The 18,582-nt window shown below is 49.4% G+C and overlaps 2 protein-coding genes across 4 annotated transcripts in view; one reads left to right on the forward strand and one right to left on the reverse strand.

Moving 5' to 3' along the window:
* Positions 1-16,942, reverse strand: part of LOC147039465 (zinc finger MIZ domain-containing protein 1-like) — a 31,638-nt gene extending 14,696 nt beyond the window's left edge. For 2 of the 3 annotated variants that reach the window (XM_085903669.1, XM_085903666.1), the window contains exons 1-2: positions 4,166-4,534; positions 815-900 (exon numbers count right to left, since the gene is read on the reverse strand). The gene's annotated coding sequence lies outside the window, so the exon portion shown is untranslated. Of the gene's footprint in view, positions 1-814; positions 901-4,165; positions 4,535-6,217; positions 6,266-8,306; positions 8,379-15,830; positions 15,981-16,079; positions 16,152-16,902 lie in introns of those variants that run through there. The other variant, XM_085903667.1, reaches the window with a different exon arrangement.
* LOC147039466 (microtubule-associated protein tau-like) lies at positions 11,033-14,294 on the forward strand. The gene is made up of 10 exons (XM_085903672.1): positions 11,033-11,108; positions 11,173-11,210; positions 11,321-11,366; positions 11,444-11,691; positions 11,769-11,861; positions 11,971-12,063; positions 12,218-12,310; positions 12,645-12,726; positions 12,811-12,917; positions 14,062-14,294. The coding sequence occupies exons 1-10, from the start codon at positions 11,033-11,035 to the stop codon at positions 14,260-14,262; spliced, it is 1,077 nt and encodes a 358-aa protein (XP_085759798.1). The 3' UTR covers positions 14,263-14,294.
* Positions 16,943-18,582: the final 1,640 nt, after the last annotated feature.

Raw genomic sequence — 18,582 nt, forward strand, 5'->3', positions numbered from 1 at the left:
TCTGGTCCAGTCAACATCATCAGATCAGCTGACGTCATCAGATCTGGGAATCCAACACCGACGATGCTGAGAACTGAGAGCAAGAAGCGCGTCGCTCGGAGACGAGCGGCGACAAAAACATACGGTTTGCGCCGAGGCCGCCAGAGAGTGCCGACTTGTGACAAAAGCAAGTCAACTGCCTCAAGGCAGCCCATGTGAGCGGCTGTCTGGCACGGCCGGCCGACAAAGGCGGACAAGCTTCTTCCGCACATCCTGCTCTACTTTAAGCTTTGGCACGCCGAGCGACGACGGCAAGGTAGGAATACTTAGGAACCGAGTTGCCAAGGCCATCGCCCCGTGCCAAGAACGCCGTACGCCGCATGTGTAGGCTGGCACACTGCTGCTTTTGTGTGTCCAGCGGACATGTGGGCGAGAGGGGGGCGGAGGTCTCCAAGGCCGGACCCTCCATCCTTCCTGCTGGCTTACCAGAGGCCTCGTGCACTTATCAGTTCCAGATCTCAGCAGAACAGAAAAGTCAAAGAGAGAGCACTGACAGGAAAGGGAGCTTTTTTTTTTTTTTCTTCAAATCTCCTCCCTGCGCGTTTTCCTTTCACACAATGTCTGTCCCTCACATTTCAGAGGAAAGCAATGATTCATCAAGCGTACACGCAACGCTTCACACGTGAAAGCGAGTGACACTCGCAGAGGAAAAGCTTCCGAGTTAAACGTACGAGAAGGATCAACGCTGACGGCCTAACAGCAATATCGTGCACTCCGGGGAGCAAACTCAAAACGCATCCAGTGCCCTCCCCATAAAAAAACAACAACAACTCACCTGTGGTGCCGTTAATCGAGGAGTCTTGACCTGGGAAGAGCGCCCCCCGCCCATCCACACAGCAGCAGCACCCGAGCCTTCTGGTCCTACACAAGCGAAAGAGGCAAAGGTCAATTGTTTGGACGGGAAGCCGACGCAGCGCTTTGATTTCAACGCTTCTGCGCGGATCAATATGCGCTCGTGTTCGGCCAAGGCGCCATCGCTCGCTCTCATTTGCAGACCGGCTTAAAAAGACACGCCTTTAGCAAATCGGGGGCAACAGCATTTTGCTCTCAGAAGCCATCCCGAACCAGGACCGAACTCTCCAGGAACGCACTTGTTTCCCCTGGACGGTAACCTTGGCAGAGGCTGGGGCAGAATTTTAAGAATGTGCAACATGACAAGGTGAGGAAGAAAAAGAGGTCGAAGACGGAGAGGGGGTCTGCTTTGGATGTCGTCATCTTTAGGATCCAAGTCTTGTTCATTATGAATTTGTAGCAAGTCGCGTCCGGCTAACCGAGTCAAATTGTGCTCAAATGGTTTGCTGCTCAAGAAATGCTGACTGGGACAGTCGTGGATTCGGTAGCAAACGGCCCGCCGACCTAATTAGCAAATAATCGGCCGGCTGAAGACGCACCGGTTGATTAACTCAAATCTAACGGCGGCTATTGATTGAGATGTTTTGCTAGCGGCGGCTCGGTTGAAGCCCGTGGCCTCATCTTTCCACGAACAGGACGAAATATGGAGACTATGGATCAGAATCGTGTCTGGCTGCCCCGCCTCCATCACTAAAGAGTCATAAACTAGCACAAGTGGCGACTCACAAGGGTCACGCTACGACACAACACCCCTTTCCGCCCTCTCCGCCCCCGAGGCACAGATTAGGTTTCACATTCCAAACTCATAAATAACACACACACGCACATTGAGGAGGAATGAGACACCTCCACTTTGGTTTGGGACGGTACTGAGCCGGCCGCAATTTTGTCAGCGAGCACCTTTGTGGGCTGAATCCCACCTCGGGACGTGCCCTCGTCATCCTTCTCCACCCGGCATGGGCATGACAAATGATCGCCGCTTAAAGCGGCCCACGGTCGGAAAAGACTCCGCTGAGTTTTCCAACAAGTCCAAATAGAGCAAACGTGCGTTTGCCGCCATTGTGTTGGGACTAAGAGGTCACTTGCGTTTTGACAGGAGGCCAGCGGCGCGGCACGCTCGTGTGTTTATTCTGGATCCCCCTCCATAGAGTGGCGTCATCGCCGCTCTATTATAGCGGCGGATAGATTAGATTAAAGGAGATTATGCGGCCAAAGGGGCTCCCTCAAAAAGAGCAAAAATAACACACTCGGGGTTTAGCGCGCGAGTCAACAGCGGGATTAAGGCAAAGAGAGCCGCGTTGAAACCCGAGGCTCACGTGCACAAGTGTCCTCTTTCAAGTCAAAAGCAACAAATGCGCCCACCGCTGGCAGATGGAAGGGCCCATGCAGCAATCGGACCGCCATACTCCCCAAAAATGAAGTTGGCGGGTCAGAATCTGCGCCACGGATGGCTTTTCAATACATTTGAATGGGGAAAATGGATTTGCCATGCCAGTACAATGAGCTCATTACAATGTGTAAGTCAAGGTCCCGCTCAACTTGAGGTAACTTATAAAACCTTCAAAATGAGGCATCTTGGTTTTTATTTTTGTCAAAATACGATAGCCGGGACTCGTTTGCAGAACAAAAAACACAGCGATCGACAACAAGGCAAAATATACAGCGCGGCGGTGGCACGCTCCGACGCGATTAAACGGTTGTGGCGTCTGGCCGCATTCCCGGCCGGCACCTCACCCGCTGCGGATCCTTCTCCCCTGAGCCGTGTTTTCAAAATAGAAGCTTCATATTAACAGTCAACAGTCAAGATGACAGCGTGCCTCCGTTGTGTTAAAAAAAAAAAAATGAACTTGAGCGGATGGCGAGGGGATACAAATCAGCACACACACGCCTGACACCAAAGACGTCGGCCCGTACAACCTAGTTATGCTTTCGAGTCACAAACTCAAAGAAAAAACTGTCAACCATCGTTCCGCTTCTTGCTCAATTTCTCAGCTTTTTAGTCAGAAAGCGGCATTTTGGGTGATAGCAACGTGTTCTACTGCTGCTTGCTAAAGAAGGGCAAAAGCTAGCAAGAAAGGAGAGTGTCTATTCTTTCTTGGGCTTGTCAGAGAACACATGACCGCGTGGCTGCAGAAAGATGAGCTCAAACTGCGGGGAAGTGCCAATGCTCCAACAGCGGCGGGGCAGGAAGCGAAGGAGTTCATAAATAGTGGTGGCCAGACGCACGTGCTGCCTCGCACATCCGCGCGCGCCTCAATGTGCCTTTTGTGCGGCGGCCGGCTGGCTTGTGTTTCCACACGCTTGACTTGAATGGAAGGAAGGAGGTCAGGGCCGCTGGGCTCGGCCCCTGTCGGTCGTTCGCGCAAACCTGCTGCTGCCGGGGCTCCGTCAATGCTCATTTATGATGATAATGAGCCGGGTGCAACTTTGACTGTTGCCAGTCAAGGGGGCCTGGTGCACAAATCAGAAACCATGCAAGGGGGCGAGGGGTGGGGGGCGACCTGACACAAATGTAAACAAGGCGAGAGGAAGGACACCGCCTGCATCCAGCAGCTTTCTGGATGCTGCACCATCACACTGCAAGCTGCAAATGTGTGTCATTGTCTGGAAGTCATTCACTTCTGCCAGGCCAGCAGTGGAGGCTTCTGTGAACAAAACGAAACTAGGCGCGCTGATCCTTCGTCAAGTTGTCATTAAACATCGAGACAGCAGTGTAATGCACGCCCTCGTGTGCCTCCGAACTCTGCACTGTACGCGTGCTTGCATGCATGCGCTGCCAAATTGGGGAGGAAGGCTTCCATTTCAAGAAGACTCGCGCCGTGGACTGCAGTCCCCACTGTTTAGCCTTTTCCAGTCATCCTGCAGCGTGGACACATCAGCTCAATAACCCGCAGCAAGCAGACAAAAGCTCTGTGCTTTGAAATAGGGAGCCAGAAAGCAGAACATTTCCAACCCAACGTGGAGTTGTTTTGCACAGCGCGCCGTGTAAACAAATCACGCCGGATGCACGCAAGCTTTCCCTGGTCGAGCCTCCTCCAAGCCGAAGCTCGGAGCGCCAACCGCGGGGAAGCCGAGCAAATGCCCCATTCGCCCGGTTGCCGGTGCGAGCGGAGCCTCTACGGTTCCGATTACTCCTTTTGTTGATGATCGGAAACAATCTGCTGAGCCCGAGTGCCAAGTAAGGAGGACAAAACAAGACAAAAGCTGCCCGAGACGAGCGAGCAATGCGGCCGTACCCGCACCTCGGCTGCGGCGAGCGGCGGCGGAGACTCACCGGCGGGGGAAGCGGAGAAAGTCCTGGCTAATTGTCGCCTCTTGTTTGCAAATAGTGTCCCCGCCAACGGCTCCACACCAGCGGCGAGTAAAGTGGAGACACTCCGGCGGAGCGCACTAAGTTCAAGTGTCAAATTACAACGGCTATTCTATTACCGCTGGGACTGGAGCGCCGCGGCTGTGCGGAAAACCCGGACCGGATTTTGCTGCTCCTTTGGTCAGCTGCTTTGAGATACGAGTCAAACACGAAACGTATCTTAAATCATTCTTTCCTATTTCAACTCACGGCGATTCCACAAATCCATTTGAGTCTTTCACAAATTCTTTCTTGTCCTGGTGCACTTTTATTGTGTAGTAAACTATAAAATCACGTCTGTGATTAATCCAAACAATGGCACAAATAAAGAGAACACTTATTTACAAAACAACACCGTAATAAGCTCCCTCCCTTCCCTGCTTCCACAAGAGGGGGGGGGACGGTCCAGCCTGCATCCAGCCCGCATCCAGCTTCCATATTTTGCGGGTGGCCGCTGTCTGATGGAAAGCTCTGAATAACAAAGACATGTTTGAGAGCAGCAGACCGCAAGGCATCGGCGGCAGAGGCAGCCATGACTGTGCCAAGCATAAGCAGCAGCAGCATCACAGCTACAGAGGTGCCAAAAGTAGCTGCATTGAGAAGTGACCCACCTCAGGTTCACAAAAAAAGGGATCAACTACCACCTGGGCTCATGTCACCCACAAATCTGGATTGTAATCCAAACACCCAAAGCCAATTTCTTGGAGTAAACGAATAAACCAAGATGTTGGGGCAAATGAAGTTTATTTTTGGGATCCAATTAACCCAATTGGTAATTGGTTCTTTTGTGATGTCATTGATTCATGGACTTTTGTCACGCGTAATTTTTTTTAAATAAAAATCTTTGGTCAATCAACGCCTTGTACTTTGTGACTTGCACCCCCCCCAAACAAACAGAATGACCCACTATGGCCCCTTTCGAGCGAATCAAAAGTTACAAACCAGCTTGTGTTGCTGTCATTGACTTCAAATTGGGAACGGAAAGAGAAGTGGGTGGGGGGGGGGCTGACTAGACTTGTGTGTTTGAGCCCCCCCTCTTTAGCCCGTGTGTCTACCCCAGCTGTCCAAAGTTAGGGGGAGGGAGCGGGCCGGGACAATAGACGCCATTTGTCCTGCTAAAAGGTGACAGGAAGCATCGATTTCACTCAGCGTGTGCTGCTGCTTCTTCCTGGAAAGCAGCTTTGCTTACCTTTTAGCCTCCCAATGCCCACACTTGGCAATTATTATACAAAATATTTATGTTAAAGATCGCTATTTATTGATGTTAGCAGCTGCGCCAAATTCCATACCTCAAGTCATATTCGTCGTTCTTTACAGCGGAAGAAGAATACTTGAGGATTGTGACCTTGTCTGTCTACATGTGCTGATGCACCATCGTATGAGAGATTTGTTGTTCTGCTGGACTGAATTGGACTGCGCGGGGCCCGCGTGGCAGCTCACAGTGGCGGTTCCGCTTAATAAAAGCCCGCCGGCGAGGTTTGGGAATATCGCGGCGGCGTGAATAAATGTGTTTTTCTTTCGTTTCTGCTTTACCTGACAGGAGGTTAACAAGCTATTTGCAGCCCCATTAGGGCGCAGAGCGGAAAGCAAGTCAATTAGGCTCAAAGACTCGCTGTGTTTGTCTGCCTGCTGATTTACTGCGGTTGGAAAGTTGAACTTTTTATTAGCGGCGCAGTGTTATTATGTTACAATGAGGACGACGGCCTGGAAAACAGAAAAGAAAAAGACGAGTTGCTCACGTGCGGGTTGCGCTATGACATCAGCTTTGTCCCTGATGCAGTGGACGCTGACCCGACTGGAGGGGAAGTGCAACCGAACATTTTGACGTACGCAAAAAGAGGAAGTGCAAGGTGGGAAGTTGCAGGCATCAATATTTCAACTTTTGCAAAGGCTGCCGAAAAACAAAAGCACCCAACGGCGCTGGTGCATCATCTACAATCACAATTAAATACATTTCTGGGAAATAAGAGGACATACCAGAAGACATTGTTTCTTGGGACTTGAAGGTTCTGTTGAAGCTTGGACCTAGATGGCAAACATAAGAGTTTATGTTCACAATTGTCACAATAAAAGTCACCTTTTCTTTTTGTTTCCCAAACGCAAGTGGCAGTCACGTGCGCAATTAGCTCATGTTTATTTTCCTCTTGGTTACTTCAGCACGTTGCCACAGCGACGGCACAACCTTTTCCGTCCAGTGGACTTTTCACCGAGAGGCTGGCCGGGCCCATTGATCTGTTTCTGACACAGGACAGCGCCGGATGGATTTCATATATTATCTGACGCCGCTCATGCCCTTTAACGGGAGATCGATTTGGCCCGGGACCGAGCTGAGTCAGGCGGGCCGCCGCGTCGCCTTGACGTTTTTGCTGCGACCAAATTGAATCTTAAAGCTTGTTGGCAGCTACAACATTTTACAATGGCCAAGGATGGCCAAAGTCCACGATGTGTTTTGATAAGTCGCCGGTGCTAAGAGGTCTCAGAGTGGACCCTGGAGAGGATCCGGTTTCAAGCCAAAATGGGTCCCAGCTGTCAGAAAGCAAAAGTTTTTTCGCATGTCACAGAGCCAGGCCGGGACACGTCTCAGTGGGAAACAGCATCAATGGCTATCAAAATGTGCACCCCTTCAATTCTTTTTGGATTTGCCTATTATTGACTCTCGAAACAATTTCATATCCTGTCGAATACAAGGTAACAAACAAAATATGGATGAATCATAGTTATGATTCATCTGACACGCTCCTCCCTGACAGAAGAATCATTCTTTCCAAAGGAGACGGGGGAGCAGGGTCCCCCTTTTTGCTCCCTAAATCCAAGCTGGTTTCCAAGAAAACCCACCAGGAATGTGTTTCATTAACATTCTTGGTGGAAAGCATCTGCACGTTTCCTTCTTCTGGCTGCTCGTCTTCTTGGTCTTCTTGTCGCTGATCTCAGCCAGCAAGCCCTTGATTTGACCCCCCCACCACCACCACCATAAAGAGTCACGACGGCTGGCGTGGGGAACATGTCACTTGGCCTTCTCCCTCCCGGCCAGCTCCCTGCCCCCCACGCAACTCAGGCTGAGGCTAACAGCCCCCCCCCAATCTCCATCCCTTCGTTGCCTCCCGTCTCATTTGGGCCTTTGCGGAGCAGCTGCTGCCCACAGAACGCGAGACTCACATGTGAGCACATGAGTCACCAGATGTCACCTTTTGCTGCCAGGCCGCTTTGCGTGCAGGCGGGGCAGACCGCACGCACACACGCTGGCAATATCTGAGAACCGATTGGACCAACTCGGAGAGGACACCGACACCTACGGTCCGGTCCGCTCGGCACCTTTGCACGCTGTCATGTGCAAAGAGCCCGTTGTTAAGAGATTTGCTTCCAAATACACTCTTTTACATCTTTTACCAACATAGCTACGACCTCAATCAAATGCATGATTTTTATTATCATAACTACAGAAATATATGAAATTTAGTGACATGCTTCTGAAAAACACAAACCTTTTCTCTTTAACCAGGTTTTGGGCTGACACGTGCTTTTGAGCGCATTAGCGGTAGACGACGGGTGGCTTCGCCGCCGGCTCGCGCCGCAAGATGGCGGTTGGCGGCGAGCAAATATTGAGAGGCGCTGCAGAAGACATCATCGGCAGTGCAAATGAAGTCAACGGATACTTGATCCCCCGGGACCACCTTTGCAATCTGCACCGGCTTCCTGAACAAAAAACGTGCTCCCCCCTCGTCTCTCGGAGAAGCAAACGCTGACTTTGAAGTCTGCGAGGCTGATGATAAATATGCTAATAGGTGGGGGGAGTGGGGAGGAGAGGCTCCATGTTGCAACCCGTGGTTCAATAATAACACACGGCTCTGCACGCCTCAGAGGCCCTTCTGACAAAGCACCTCTTGCTGCTGAAAAATCAACCGTCTCGTACGTCAGGATTAAAATATATACTTTAAGAGAGGGGATTGTCTCCACTCATCTGATTAAAACGCTTTGACATAATGCCGCCTTGTTGCTGAAGGGGACGGCGGCTGCGACAACGATGACATCGGTGCTGTGTGTGTAGCAAGAAGAGAAAATGTCTCACCTCTCTGTGCAGCCGACACATGCGACTCCACGGGCACAGCTCCTTTGGTCAACTTGCGCCACCTCGTGGTAACTAGAACACAGTGCAAACACTGGCTCAACAACAGTGGCTGGCTGCTCAAATCTTTCCATTTTTCTAGCTTCAACGCTCCCTCGTCCCAGTTCACCAACATTTTGTGGCACAACACTGATGACCACTGGTACGTTTGGGGCAAATGGGTAAGGGTTTGTTGTGGCAACTTAGGATGTTGCAGGGGTTTTTGTTTTAGGGGGGGGGTGTACTGTTCCTGGAAATAGAAGTACAATAAGACTTTTAAAATTGTCATGCTAACATGTAGCCATTTGGCTACCAGTGACAAGGCTGGCTGATTTTATGGAACGGGTGCAATCCACAAATTGAACTGCACCTTAATGCCAACTCGCAGCTAAGAAGGAAGAAGCAGACCTGATGGATGGATGCGCTTTGTGCACCTGACGTGAGGAAAAGCATGAAGAGGAAGGCCTTGCTTCTCCATGGCAATCAGCTGCTTCCCTCTCACGTGACAGCCGAGCCGAGCATCTCCACCTGCAATCAGACCCCTCCTCCCTCTTCCGTGCATACTTTGCGTTCTATCCAGAGCGCGCACGCCCCCCAGTGGCGTAAACGTGCACAGCGAGGAGGAGCCGCGCTTGCGTGCGCGCCGTTCAGCTAGAAGAAGAACGAAGCGTCTGCAATTGCACGCAGGTAAGAACCGGCGCCATCGAGACCTATTTGCACAATTCCGCTGGAAAAAAAAGCCGAGCGGCCCGCATTCGCTCCATCAGCCAGCCGTGCACGGTACCGTGCGCGTCCGCGTCGGCTCACGCACGCGGAATGCCACAATATTGCATTTCGGCTGCAATGTGTCATTGCTTGACGTGTTTTTTTTTTAAGCTCTCGGTGGCGCGCGCGGGTCGACGGGCGTCGTTCGGCGCGTGCACGCGGCATCCTTCGAGCAGGTTCTCCCGCCGATCTACGAGCGTGCACGGTTCTTTGTGTCGCGCGTGCACGTTTCGAGAGGCCTACTGCTTTATTTTAGAACATACAAGCAACGATGGCTGACGGTCCATCGCCCCCCCCCCCCCCTCCCGAACATTCTTGCATTCGACCTCCTTCCCATTTGATGCTGACGTTTTCTTTGCGTGTGGCCTTTTTTCCGATCTAGTTCAAGATGCGCATAATAGAATGTGCACAGATTCTTTGTCCTGGCTAGATGCGGCGAGGCAGCCGCATTTTTTCTTTCAGACTCTCCTTTAGATGAGAGTGACACCACCACCACGTTGTTTTTTTTGGAGAAACAAACGGTCTCTTTAACTTGAGCCACAAGCCCGCAAGGTGCCAGTGGCTCAAATGAACTCACAAAAATGAACTGACAAAGCCAGCCAATCATTTATTTGCAATAAATTGGAAAGGAGTCTCCACAGAAGAGGCTTCCGGTTGACTCAACATGGAGATTGACCCAAACAGGCAAACAACAACTCCACTAACATAGTGTGAACAGTCAGCAAAGATAGTTGCTGTTGCAGAAGCAGTGGATATTTGAACACAAATGGTGGAGTAACACAAGCAAACTGATCATTATAACAATGCTGGCAAAAATGATGTGGGGGTCATTCAGGGTGACATGGGCTCAAGGCATGTGTCAATGACAACACAGCTCCATTGAGATGAGGCTACTTAGCATAAGTTAGTATGAGGTGTTTAGGTATCAAGCTAGCATTAGCATTAGCGAGTCAGGAGGTACAAAAAAACAGAAATGTGTGTTCATGTTGTCTTTTGTGACTGTGTTTGCGCATGCGTGCATGCCGGCCTGGAGCAGCCAAGTGGGTCAGGACCAATCAAGCGCAAAGTGGAGCCAGGGCAGGTCAAAATTGTTGGGTGCTCCCTCTGATGGCGTCCAATCGCAGGCAAGCTGTGACGCAGCCAGCGGGACGGGACGCAGATCCTGTTTGCTCAAGTGGGCGTGCTCCTGCTCTGTTTGCTACTTTTTAAACTTGGTTTGTTCTTGCGGTAGAGGTGAATAGGTGGCATCTGAGCAGGCTTTCGAATCCAAGTGAGCTTGAGGGTGAACATACGTTGGTGCGGGAACGGCCGCACGTGGCCCATTTTGGGGTCGTGAGTGCTTTGAAGATTTGATTTTAGAAACCGAAGGCTGGCTTTCTGGATCGTTGCATGCAGAAGATGGGCACTTTGTCACCTTGGACAGAGGCACCTGATTGGCAAGGAAATAAATAGCCAAACAATGCTTCGAGTTAGAAACCTGATGAAATTTCCCAAAATGAAGGCCTGACAAAATGCCAAGCCCACTTCAAGGTGAATTTTAAAAATCCCAGCTTCTGACCACCGCCGGTCCACATGACATCCACGCGACCCACAAGCTCGTTAAAGTAGCGAAGATGCTAACACTTTAGCCTCTTCCATAGGCCCCATCCTGGTGTGTTTGCCTTGTTAGGAATCGTTCATGCAGATGCCTGAATGGCGGTTTTGTCCACAAGCGTCGAGGGAGCGCTGCTAAATGGGACACGAGTGCGTGCACGGTCCGGCTTGACACAGCCACTGTTACTGTGAAAAGTGACATCATCATTTGGCGTTGGTTGTTTAGTGCGAGTCGGACCACTGGAAGTCATCCTTGTGTCGGAGGCAAGTGCCTCGTGTCATCACGCAGTCCTTCATTGTATGTCCTCCTCAGCAGCCTCGCCGTCGCCAGCATGGACCACGCCACCGCCAATGCCAACATGGCCGCCTTGAGCCTCAACGAGCACCATCACGAGAATGGCGTTGCAGGTAAACCTGGGCCTAACCACCCCCAAGTTAGGCCCGCCTCACGACCTCTTGTTTTGACCCGCAGCTCACGCCGCCAAGATGGATAACGGAGCCGCGGAGAAGGTACGTCCTCATCACCCGTCCTCCTTTAGCGCTTATGCTAATGTAGCATTGTGGCGTCCACATGTTTAATCAGAGAGCATCCTTACTGTCATTTTTTTTGCAAATTGCAGAAGTCTCAAACTCCTGTGAGCAAAACGTCCATCAGAGCTCAGCCAGGTACATCCACTCCGAGATGATCAATAGACCCGTTACGTGAGCGGTGTCACGTGACCCACCTCCGCTCTACGCTACAGATGCCACTAGCGGCCAGAGCAGTCCCGGGACACCCAAGTCTCCCTCCAGTCAGGCGTTGGCCGGCAAGCCGGCGGGCGATGCCCACAAGGTGAAGAAAGTGGCAGTGGTGCGGAGTTCCCCAAAGTCGCCCGGTTCCCTGAAGACCCCGGGCACTCTGGCAGCTGCACCGCCCATGCCGGACCTCAAGACAGTCAAATCAAAGATCGGATCCACTGGAAACATCAAGCACCAGCCAGGCGGTGGCAAGGTAAGCTTTCCGGTCAGTGCAAAACAGCGACGGGTGGGACTTTTGGGGCTGACGCAGAGATGCTTCTTCTTGTGCAGGTGCAGATCCTGGACCAGAAGGTGGACTACAGTAACGTCCAGTCCAAATGTGGCTCGAAAGCCAACATCAAACACATGCCTGGAGGCGGCAATGTGAGTGAGGCCCATTGCCGCTTCGACATAGAAGCCACATAGCATGCCAAGCCAGTCAAGATGGTGCTGCACTTTCCTTTCCTTCAGCTTCCTTCTTCTTCTCGTGCAGGTTCAAATTCTGGAGAAGAAGTTGGACCTGTCAGGTGTCCAAGCTCGCTGCGGCTCCAAAGACAACCTCAAGCACACCCCGGGCGGCGGCAAGGTGAGGCGGCTTCTCGGTACTGCGTCTCACGCTCCCGGTAGGGATCGCGTTCGTATGAACGCTCTCGTCTTCAGCCGTCCCCCTTCGGTGCCTTGTCGTGGCGCCTGGACCTTTTTGGCGTGGTAACTGGCATCTCTGCCGTGTTGACTTCCAGGTTGAGATTGTGAACAAGAAGTTGGACTTGAGCAACGTGCATTCCCGCTGCGGTTCCAAAGATAATATTAAACATGTCCCCGGTGGCCGCAATGCGAGTAGCTCACTGCTGATGGGCTCATGGACAGCTCATAACCCAAAACAACTTTTGCCCTTCAAGGAGCAAATCCTTGACCCCCCTCACCACCACCAGACCAGACCACAGCCATCTTGCACTTTGAACACGAGTAGGCCGGCTACTGAAGCGCCCCTTGTGTGTCTGTCATGTTTTGTTCCCAATTGATCTTTGTCCTAGCGGAGGCTGCGCAAGGCAGCTGCATGATGGGGAAACGTAGATGTGCCAAAATGGTGTGGAGGGGGGGTGGCAGTGTGGCAACATTCCGTGACTTGCGTGAGTGATTTGAGCGTCGCCTCTGTTCTCCCGTCAGGTCCAAATCGTCCACAAAAAAGTGGACCTGAGTAGCGTGTCATCCAAGTGCGGCTCCAAAGCCAACATCCACTACAAACCAGGTGCACAAACGCACGCATCCGGTTCAGTGGGTTGACCCACAATCACATGATGGACTTAATGGTCACTGATTTTGTGTCCACCAGGTGGCGGCAATGTGGAAATAAAAAATGAGAAGCTGGAGTTCAAAGTTCAATCCAAGGTGGGCTCACTTGGAAACATCAGCCACGTGCCAGGAGGTGGACAGAAAAAGGTAACATCCCCCAAGCTGCTTTAAAAAAAAAAGACCTGCTAATTAGGGGTGCAAGGGTATACAGGAAAACCGTCCGGTTTGCTCCTAATGGACGACTTGTGCTTGTGTCTGTCTGAGCTGATTATTATAAATTCAGTTCATCCCAGATTTAAACAAAGCAATATTTTGATTGAAACGAAAACCCAACCACTGACCGTGTCGTGGTCTAACAGTACCGTTGCACCCCTTGTGCTAATACAGCAAAACAGGTACTGCAAACAAAACAGATTTGACACATTCAAGTAAATACCATAATAATTATAAGGGTGATTGCTTTATGTTGCAATAACATTCATTTCAATATGACTATAGTACCTACTAATTGTACTTGTTCAAAAGAAATATTGATTCCAAATTGCTGTTTGCTGCATTAGTAATAACAAATAACATTTAATAATACAAAATAATCAGAATATTCATTCGGGTTAATGATCAAGTGAATAAATATGAAATTGATTCTGAAACGATAAAATCAGTCAACAAAACCAAATCCAATGCAACTTTATTTGGAGAGTGCATTTTACAAGAGCTGTTCACATCCAGCAATGGAACAATCACGAAACACAAGAGCAGAAGTCCGAAGCCAAAGAATTTAAAAAAAAATGGACAGTGAAATGAGTCGGCGCGTGCCGCATGGGGGTGATTTGCAGTCTGCTTCGTCCCTCCTTTGGCGCATTCCTCCTCCTCCTCATCATCATCATTATTCTTTCAGTTTGCACCTGGATTTCATTTCTGTTGACTCCATCACGTTTATTTTTGTTGCATGCGTCTCACCCCTCCCCTTACTTTACCCGGCCGGCCGGCCTAGCGAGGGAAGAAAGGCGAGCTGAGCCCTTCCCACGCCGCCGCCCCCCCTCACTCATCTCAGACAGTCTGGCCGACAGCCGCCAAGATGGAGGACGCCAGTAAGTAGCGACGCGTCGTCGTCGTCATCATCGCCTCTGCGTGGCAGAACGATCAAGGCGCGCCATCTTCGGTAGCTGGCGTTCGCTTCACTCGCTTGCTTGCTTGCTTCTCCAAAGAAACTTCAGACGGGCCCAAAGGGCCCCGAAAGCGAGCTCCGTCGGTGACGAACGTGCGCCTTTGTGTGTTTGCGTGCTCGTAGATCGAGAGCCACAAGCTGAACTTCCGTGAGAGCGCCAAGGCACGCACGGACCACGGCGCCGAGATCATCTCCCTGGAGGACTCGCCCACCCGCCAGCTCAGCACCGTGTCGTCGTCCGGCAGCCTCAACATGGCAGACCCGCCCCAGCTGTCCACACTGGCCGACCGGGTCAGCGCCTCACTCGCCCGGCAGGGGTTGTGAGCGCCCTGCCAAACTCCAACCCCTCTCCTCTTCCTTGTCCCGCTGCGTCGCCTTCCCCATCCTCCTTCTCACCGGACTTTTCGTAGCCTCCGTCACGGTTGGATCGTAATTCGTATTAGGGCCATTTGACTTGGTGCCGCATTCACCGCCAATTGCTCTCAGCCGTTCGGGCCTTCCGAAATTTTAAAGTACAAAACAGTCCCGTTGATCAATTGCTATCTTGGAGCCAATCATTTTAGCACCCTTGTATTTTAGCTTCTTTCATATGGACTGCCGACATTGCATCCAAGTTGTCTTCAACTTCTTCCTTTGTGCTCGTTTTGAGGCTCGCCGGCCTGCCAATCTTCAGTCGTCACTATCTTGTCCGAGTCTGATGACAACGTTACCGCCGTCCGTCACTCTTGGGGCGGGTCGGCGATGTTTAGAAACGTTGTTGGCCTAATGAGAAACGTCGAGCCCTTTTGAGCAGTATTGTCTCAGAGTTGAGAGAAGCGAGCGACGCGAGTCGATTCCCCGTGCCGTCATTTTGTTGTCGATGTTTGATGCATATTTTCAGCTTTGTGTGATCGGAATTGCTTGGGCGGGTGTCCGACCTCATCTCCCGTAGAGTATCTATTTATAGTTCCAGTTGATTGACAGTCATGGGTCTTTGTAAAGTATATAGCCAATGGGGGGGGCTGTTGTGACATCACTTCCTGCATGAGGTGCCAAAAGGAAGTGAATCCAAGCGCCATTTGCTTTGGGTTTTTTCCACACGGAGCCGCCAGATTCGATGCTTGTGAGTTTGCAGGGTAATTCCACTTTTGTCCACAGTGTGTCGTGTTTTCTTACCAGAGATGAGTTGCATGCTAACTAACTTCTTCTAATGTGTCACTTGACAACCGAGATGAACACGATGATCGCCGTGAGCCGGTTTCCATAGTAACCAACTCACTCTGTACAGTGGTGCAAATGTGATCGTTGTACTTGCGCATTTAATGTTTGTGTTTGACAATAAAGGCTACCGAGTCACCCGAGTCTTTTTATTCTTTGGCGCTTGAGGTCTACAGCAAATAAAAATAAAAAATATCGGTGCTAAAAGAATCTGTCGAGATTTAAGGACTTTTAGGAGATGAGGTTTACGACAAACTGATGCAGACACTTTTGGGATTAACTTCCTGTTATTTTTGTTTAGTTTTTCACCTCGGCCCGTTAACGTTTCTGTCGTCACCTCGTGTCCGAAAGCGAGGACTCCTTGCCACCAAAATTCATATGCACTCTTGTTCACTTCAACCTGTGAACATATGAACTCCCTCTGCGTCAAATTCTGGATTGACTTACTCCACTTGCACAATATCAAACATATTGCGCTGACCCCTTTGGAATTTATAATTGCAAGAGGAGGATTGTGCGTAAGAATTTGGGTGGTGGCCATAATCGGACAGGCAAACAAATGGCCGTTAGCTCATTGAGAACATTCAAAAGACAAGCTAATGTCAATTTTCCTCATCAAATACACATACATTGTTTCTAAAAGTAAAAGTTGGACCATCCCGGCCGGTTGATTGCTTTAAGGAAGTGTCACTTACATGTTAGTTGAGCTTCTTGTCTGGAGCTTGCTTGTTTACAAAGCGCCGGCCGCAGCAGCCGCCCAGGCAGGTCGGCTCTCGTGCAGTGACGTAGCTGTCCCTAAGCCAGAACCGAATGACCCTGCTCAATCTCAAAGGCTCGGGCCTCACCTGGTGAGATAAAGTTGGAAGAGAAACATTGTAAATATTATTGCTTGGCTTAACAATGCAAACTAAAACACAAAGCCAACACACATAAAACAAACATACTTGACTGACTGCCACTTGCAAGATGTTGGTGGGGGGCCATGCACATATTCAAAGTGCACCTGAACGTGGCATCTGGGGAAAAGACATGCACAGATCAAGTTAGCAAAGCCCCAGGGTGGACATTTCATTAGGAACACCATGTCATGTCATACAATTACTTTGGAAGTTTTCTTTGTTTTCTTTTTACTTGCCATTTGACGACATAGAATGACCAGTGGGAAAATAATTAACTAATTTTAGTGGTGGGATCAGCAAATCCTGATATCAACGCATCAAATATTGTTCATAATGTTGATATTGTTTGCGCCCGGACCGGATTTGCGGCGGCTTCACACGTCACATCTGAAATGACACCCAAGAACTGTCCGAGTCTAGAAAAACAGATATATAAAGATAGCTTGTTGAAACTTGAACAATGTTAGTGTCCGTTGCGTTGGACGATGTTTTGGAGGGAAAACAATTGTGTCAAAAAAGACCTACCAGCTCGGTCGGCTACTTTTTTCGATTTTTTTCCGTCCTCTTCACACAAGCCATTTCTTCAACTGGTAATTAGTATAGTCTTCTTATCAATAAGAGAGAATTTGGCACCAGGGACATCGTTTTCGGGCAGAATTAGGTTTACCTCATTCCGTATACTGTTAGCATGCGGCTATCATGACCGATACGCGCGACTTTAAGCCCTTTAGCAAAAGTCTAGCGTCATAAATATTGATTAAGTACGGTAATGTATATCTTACGGTAGGTTATTGTAATTTTGTGTGAATAACAAGCAAGAAAAAAGCAAGAAAACCGTTGAAATGAAGTCGCCATCTTGCTCACGCACCTGCTCTTGATGAACGCCCCCGCGCCTCAATTGACTAGTGTTGGCTCGTGAGTGAACGATTCGTTTAAAAGAACGAATGTTTTCAGTGAACGAATCACTTCCTAAAGTGATTCGTTCTTTTTTCAGTTCATGACTTCAACCAGTAGATGTCAGTCATGCGCATTGAAGCTGGCGATCGACTGGTGTAATGACGTCAAGCTACCGCAAGGTGGCAGTGCCCCCATTCACTTGTATGTAACCCAGCGTAAAATGAACATGTCCATTTTTCCCTTTTTCCCGCGATCGACCAGTAGTGGCTTGGCGATCGACTGGTGTAATGACGTCAAGCTACCGCAAGATGGCAGTGCCCCCATTCACTTGTATGTAACCCAGCGTAAAATGAACATGTCCATTATTTCCTTTTTCCGGCGATCGACCAGTAGTGGCTTGGCGATCGACTGGTGTAATGACATCAAGCTACCGCAAGATGGCAGTGCCCCCATTCACTTGTATGTAACCCAGCGTAAAATGAACATGTCCATTTTTCCCTTTTTCCCGCGATCGACCAGTAGTGGCTTGGCGATCGACCGGTCGATCGCGATCGATGTATTGGCCACCCCTGGTGTAGTGGATAAAGCTTTTGCCTTATTAGCTCAAAGTCTGTACCTAATAACTTTATGCGTTTTTTTTTGTACGTGTCAAGAATGTGTATTTGACTACTTGCTCTTCATTTTGGGGGACACCAACACCTATTACACAACGTAAAACACATACAAATCAAACTGTATGTCCATCTGTCTTATAAAGCAGTTAACCAAATGTCAGATTTTTGTTTTTATGCCCAAAAAAATAAAAACAAGGATTAAAACACCAGACAAGTTTTAACATAAATCTTTATTAAAATAATAACAGTACATTTCAAACCAGCAATCTAATGTGAAATTGCAGTAGATATATTGGATAACAATAATTAGGCGTGTATATAAATTACAAAATTATTATATATTGAAGTATTAAGAAAAAAAAACGGATCAGTGTGTTTGTTTGTGTGTGTGGGGGGGACGATTCGTTGAACAATTCGTTTGAACGAATCTTTTGAGTGAACTGATTCTAAAGATTCAGTTCACTTAAAATAACTGGAGTGCACATCACTCCAATTGACCCGCCGGGTGACGTCACTTCCACCAGTTACGCCAGTTCCTTGTTTGGAGGTGTTTGGGTGTTGTCCAGTGTAGGTACTACCATCTGGGATACAAAGCAAAGTTAGAAAACAACTTAAAAAATTCAAGACCCACATTAAGTGAAAAAAGGAAACATTAAAAAAAAGTCACAAGAACCAGAATCATGAATTAAAAGTCACTAACCATATAAAATACTGAATAACAATTGAAAAAACTAGACAGGCACGTCACAAGTAAAACATTCAAGTCAATAAATGAATCACATCAAGAACGTCAATCGGAACCACGGCCCAAAACAATATTGAAAACACTAAATGAAGGTGAAAAGTGACGCGCGTGTGACAGCCGCGCCAATATGACATCTCATCCAAGTTCTGAGGCCACAGCTGCACGCACACTGCGACGTCGTTGCTGACTGAGTCAAGCTGAGTGGAATTTGATGGCAGCATGCACACAGGAGTTCCGAGAAGACTGTGTTTGGTCTGGCCTCCAACACACTTGAGGACATTTTTTTTTCTTG

The sequence above is a fragment of the Syngnathus leptorhynchus genome, chromosome 22, assembly GCF_054491065.1.
Source record: "Syngnathus leptorhynchus isolate UIUO chromosome 22, UIUO_Slep, whole genome shotgun sequence".
Taxonomy (NCBI): domain Eukaryota; kingdom Metazoa; phylum Chordata; class Actinopteri; order Syngnathiformes; family Syngnathidae; genus Syngnathus; species Syngnathus leptorhynchus.

Coding starts and splice junctions, on each gene's coding strand:
- LOC147039466 (XM_085903672.1), top strand. CDS start 11,033: ATGGACCACGCCACCGCCAATGCCAACATGGCCGCCTTGAGCCTCAAC. Junction 11,692..11,768: donor ACCAGCCAGGCGGTGGCAAG/GTAAGCTTTCCG, acceptor CTTCTTGTGCAG/GTGCAGATCCTGGACCAGAA. Junction 11,862..11,970: donor ACATGCCTGGAGGCGGCAAT/GTGAGTGAGGCC, acceptor CTTCTCGTGCAG/GTTCAAATTCTGGAGAAGAA.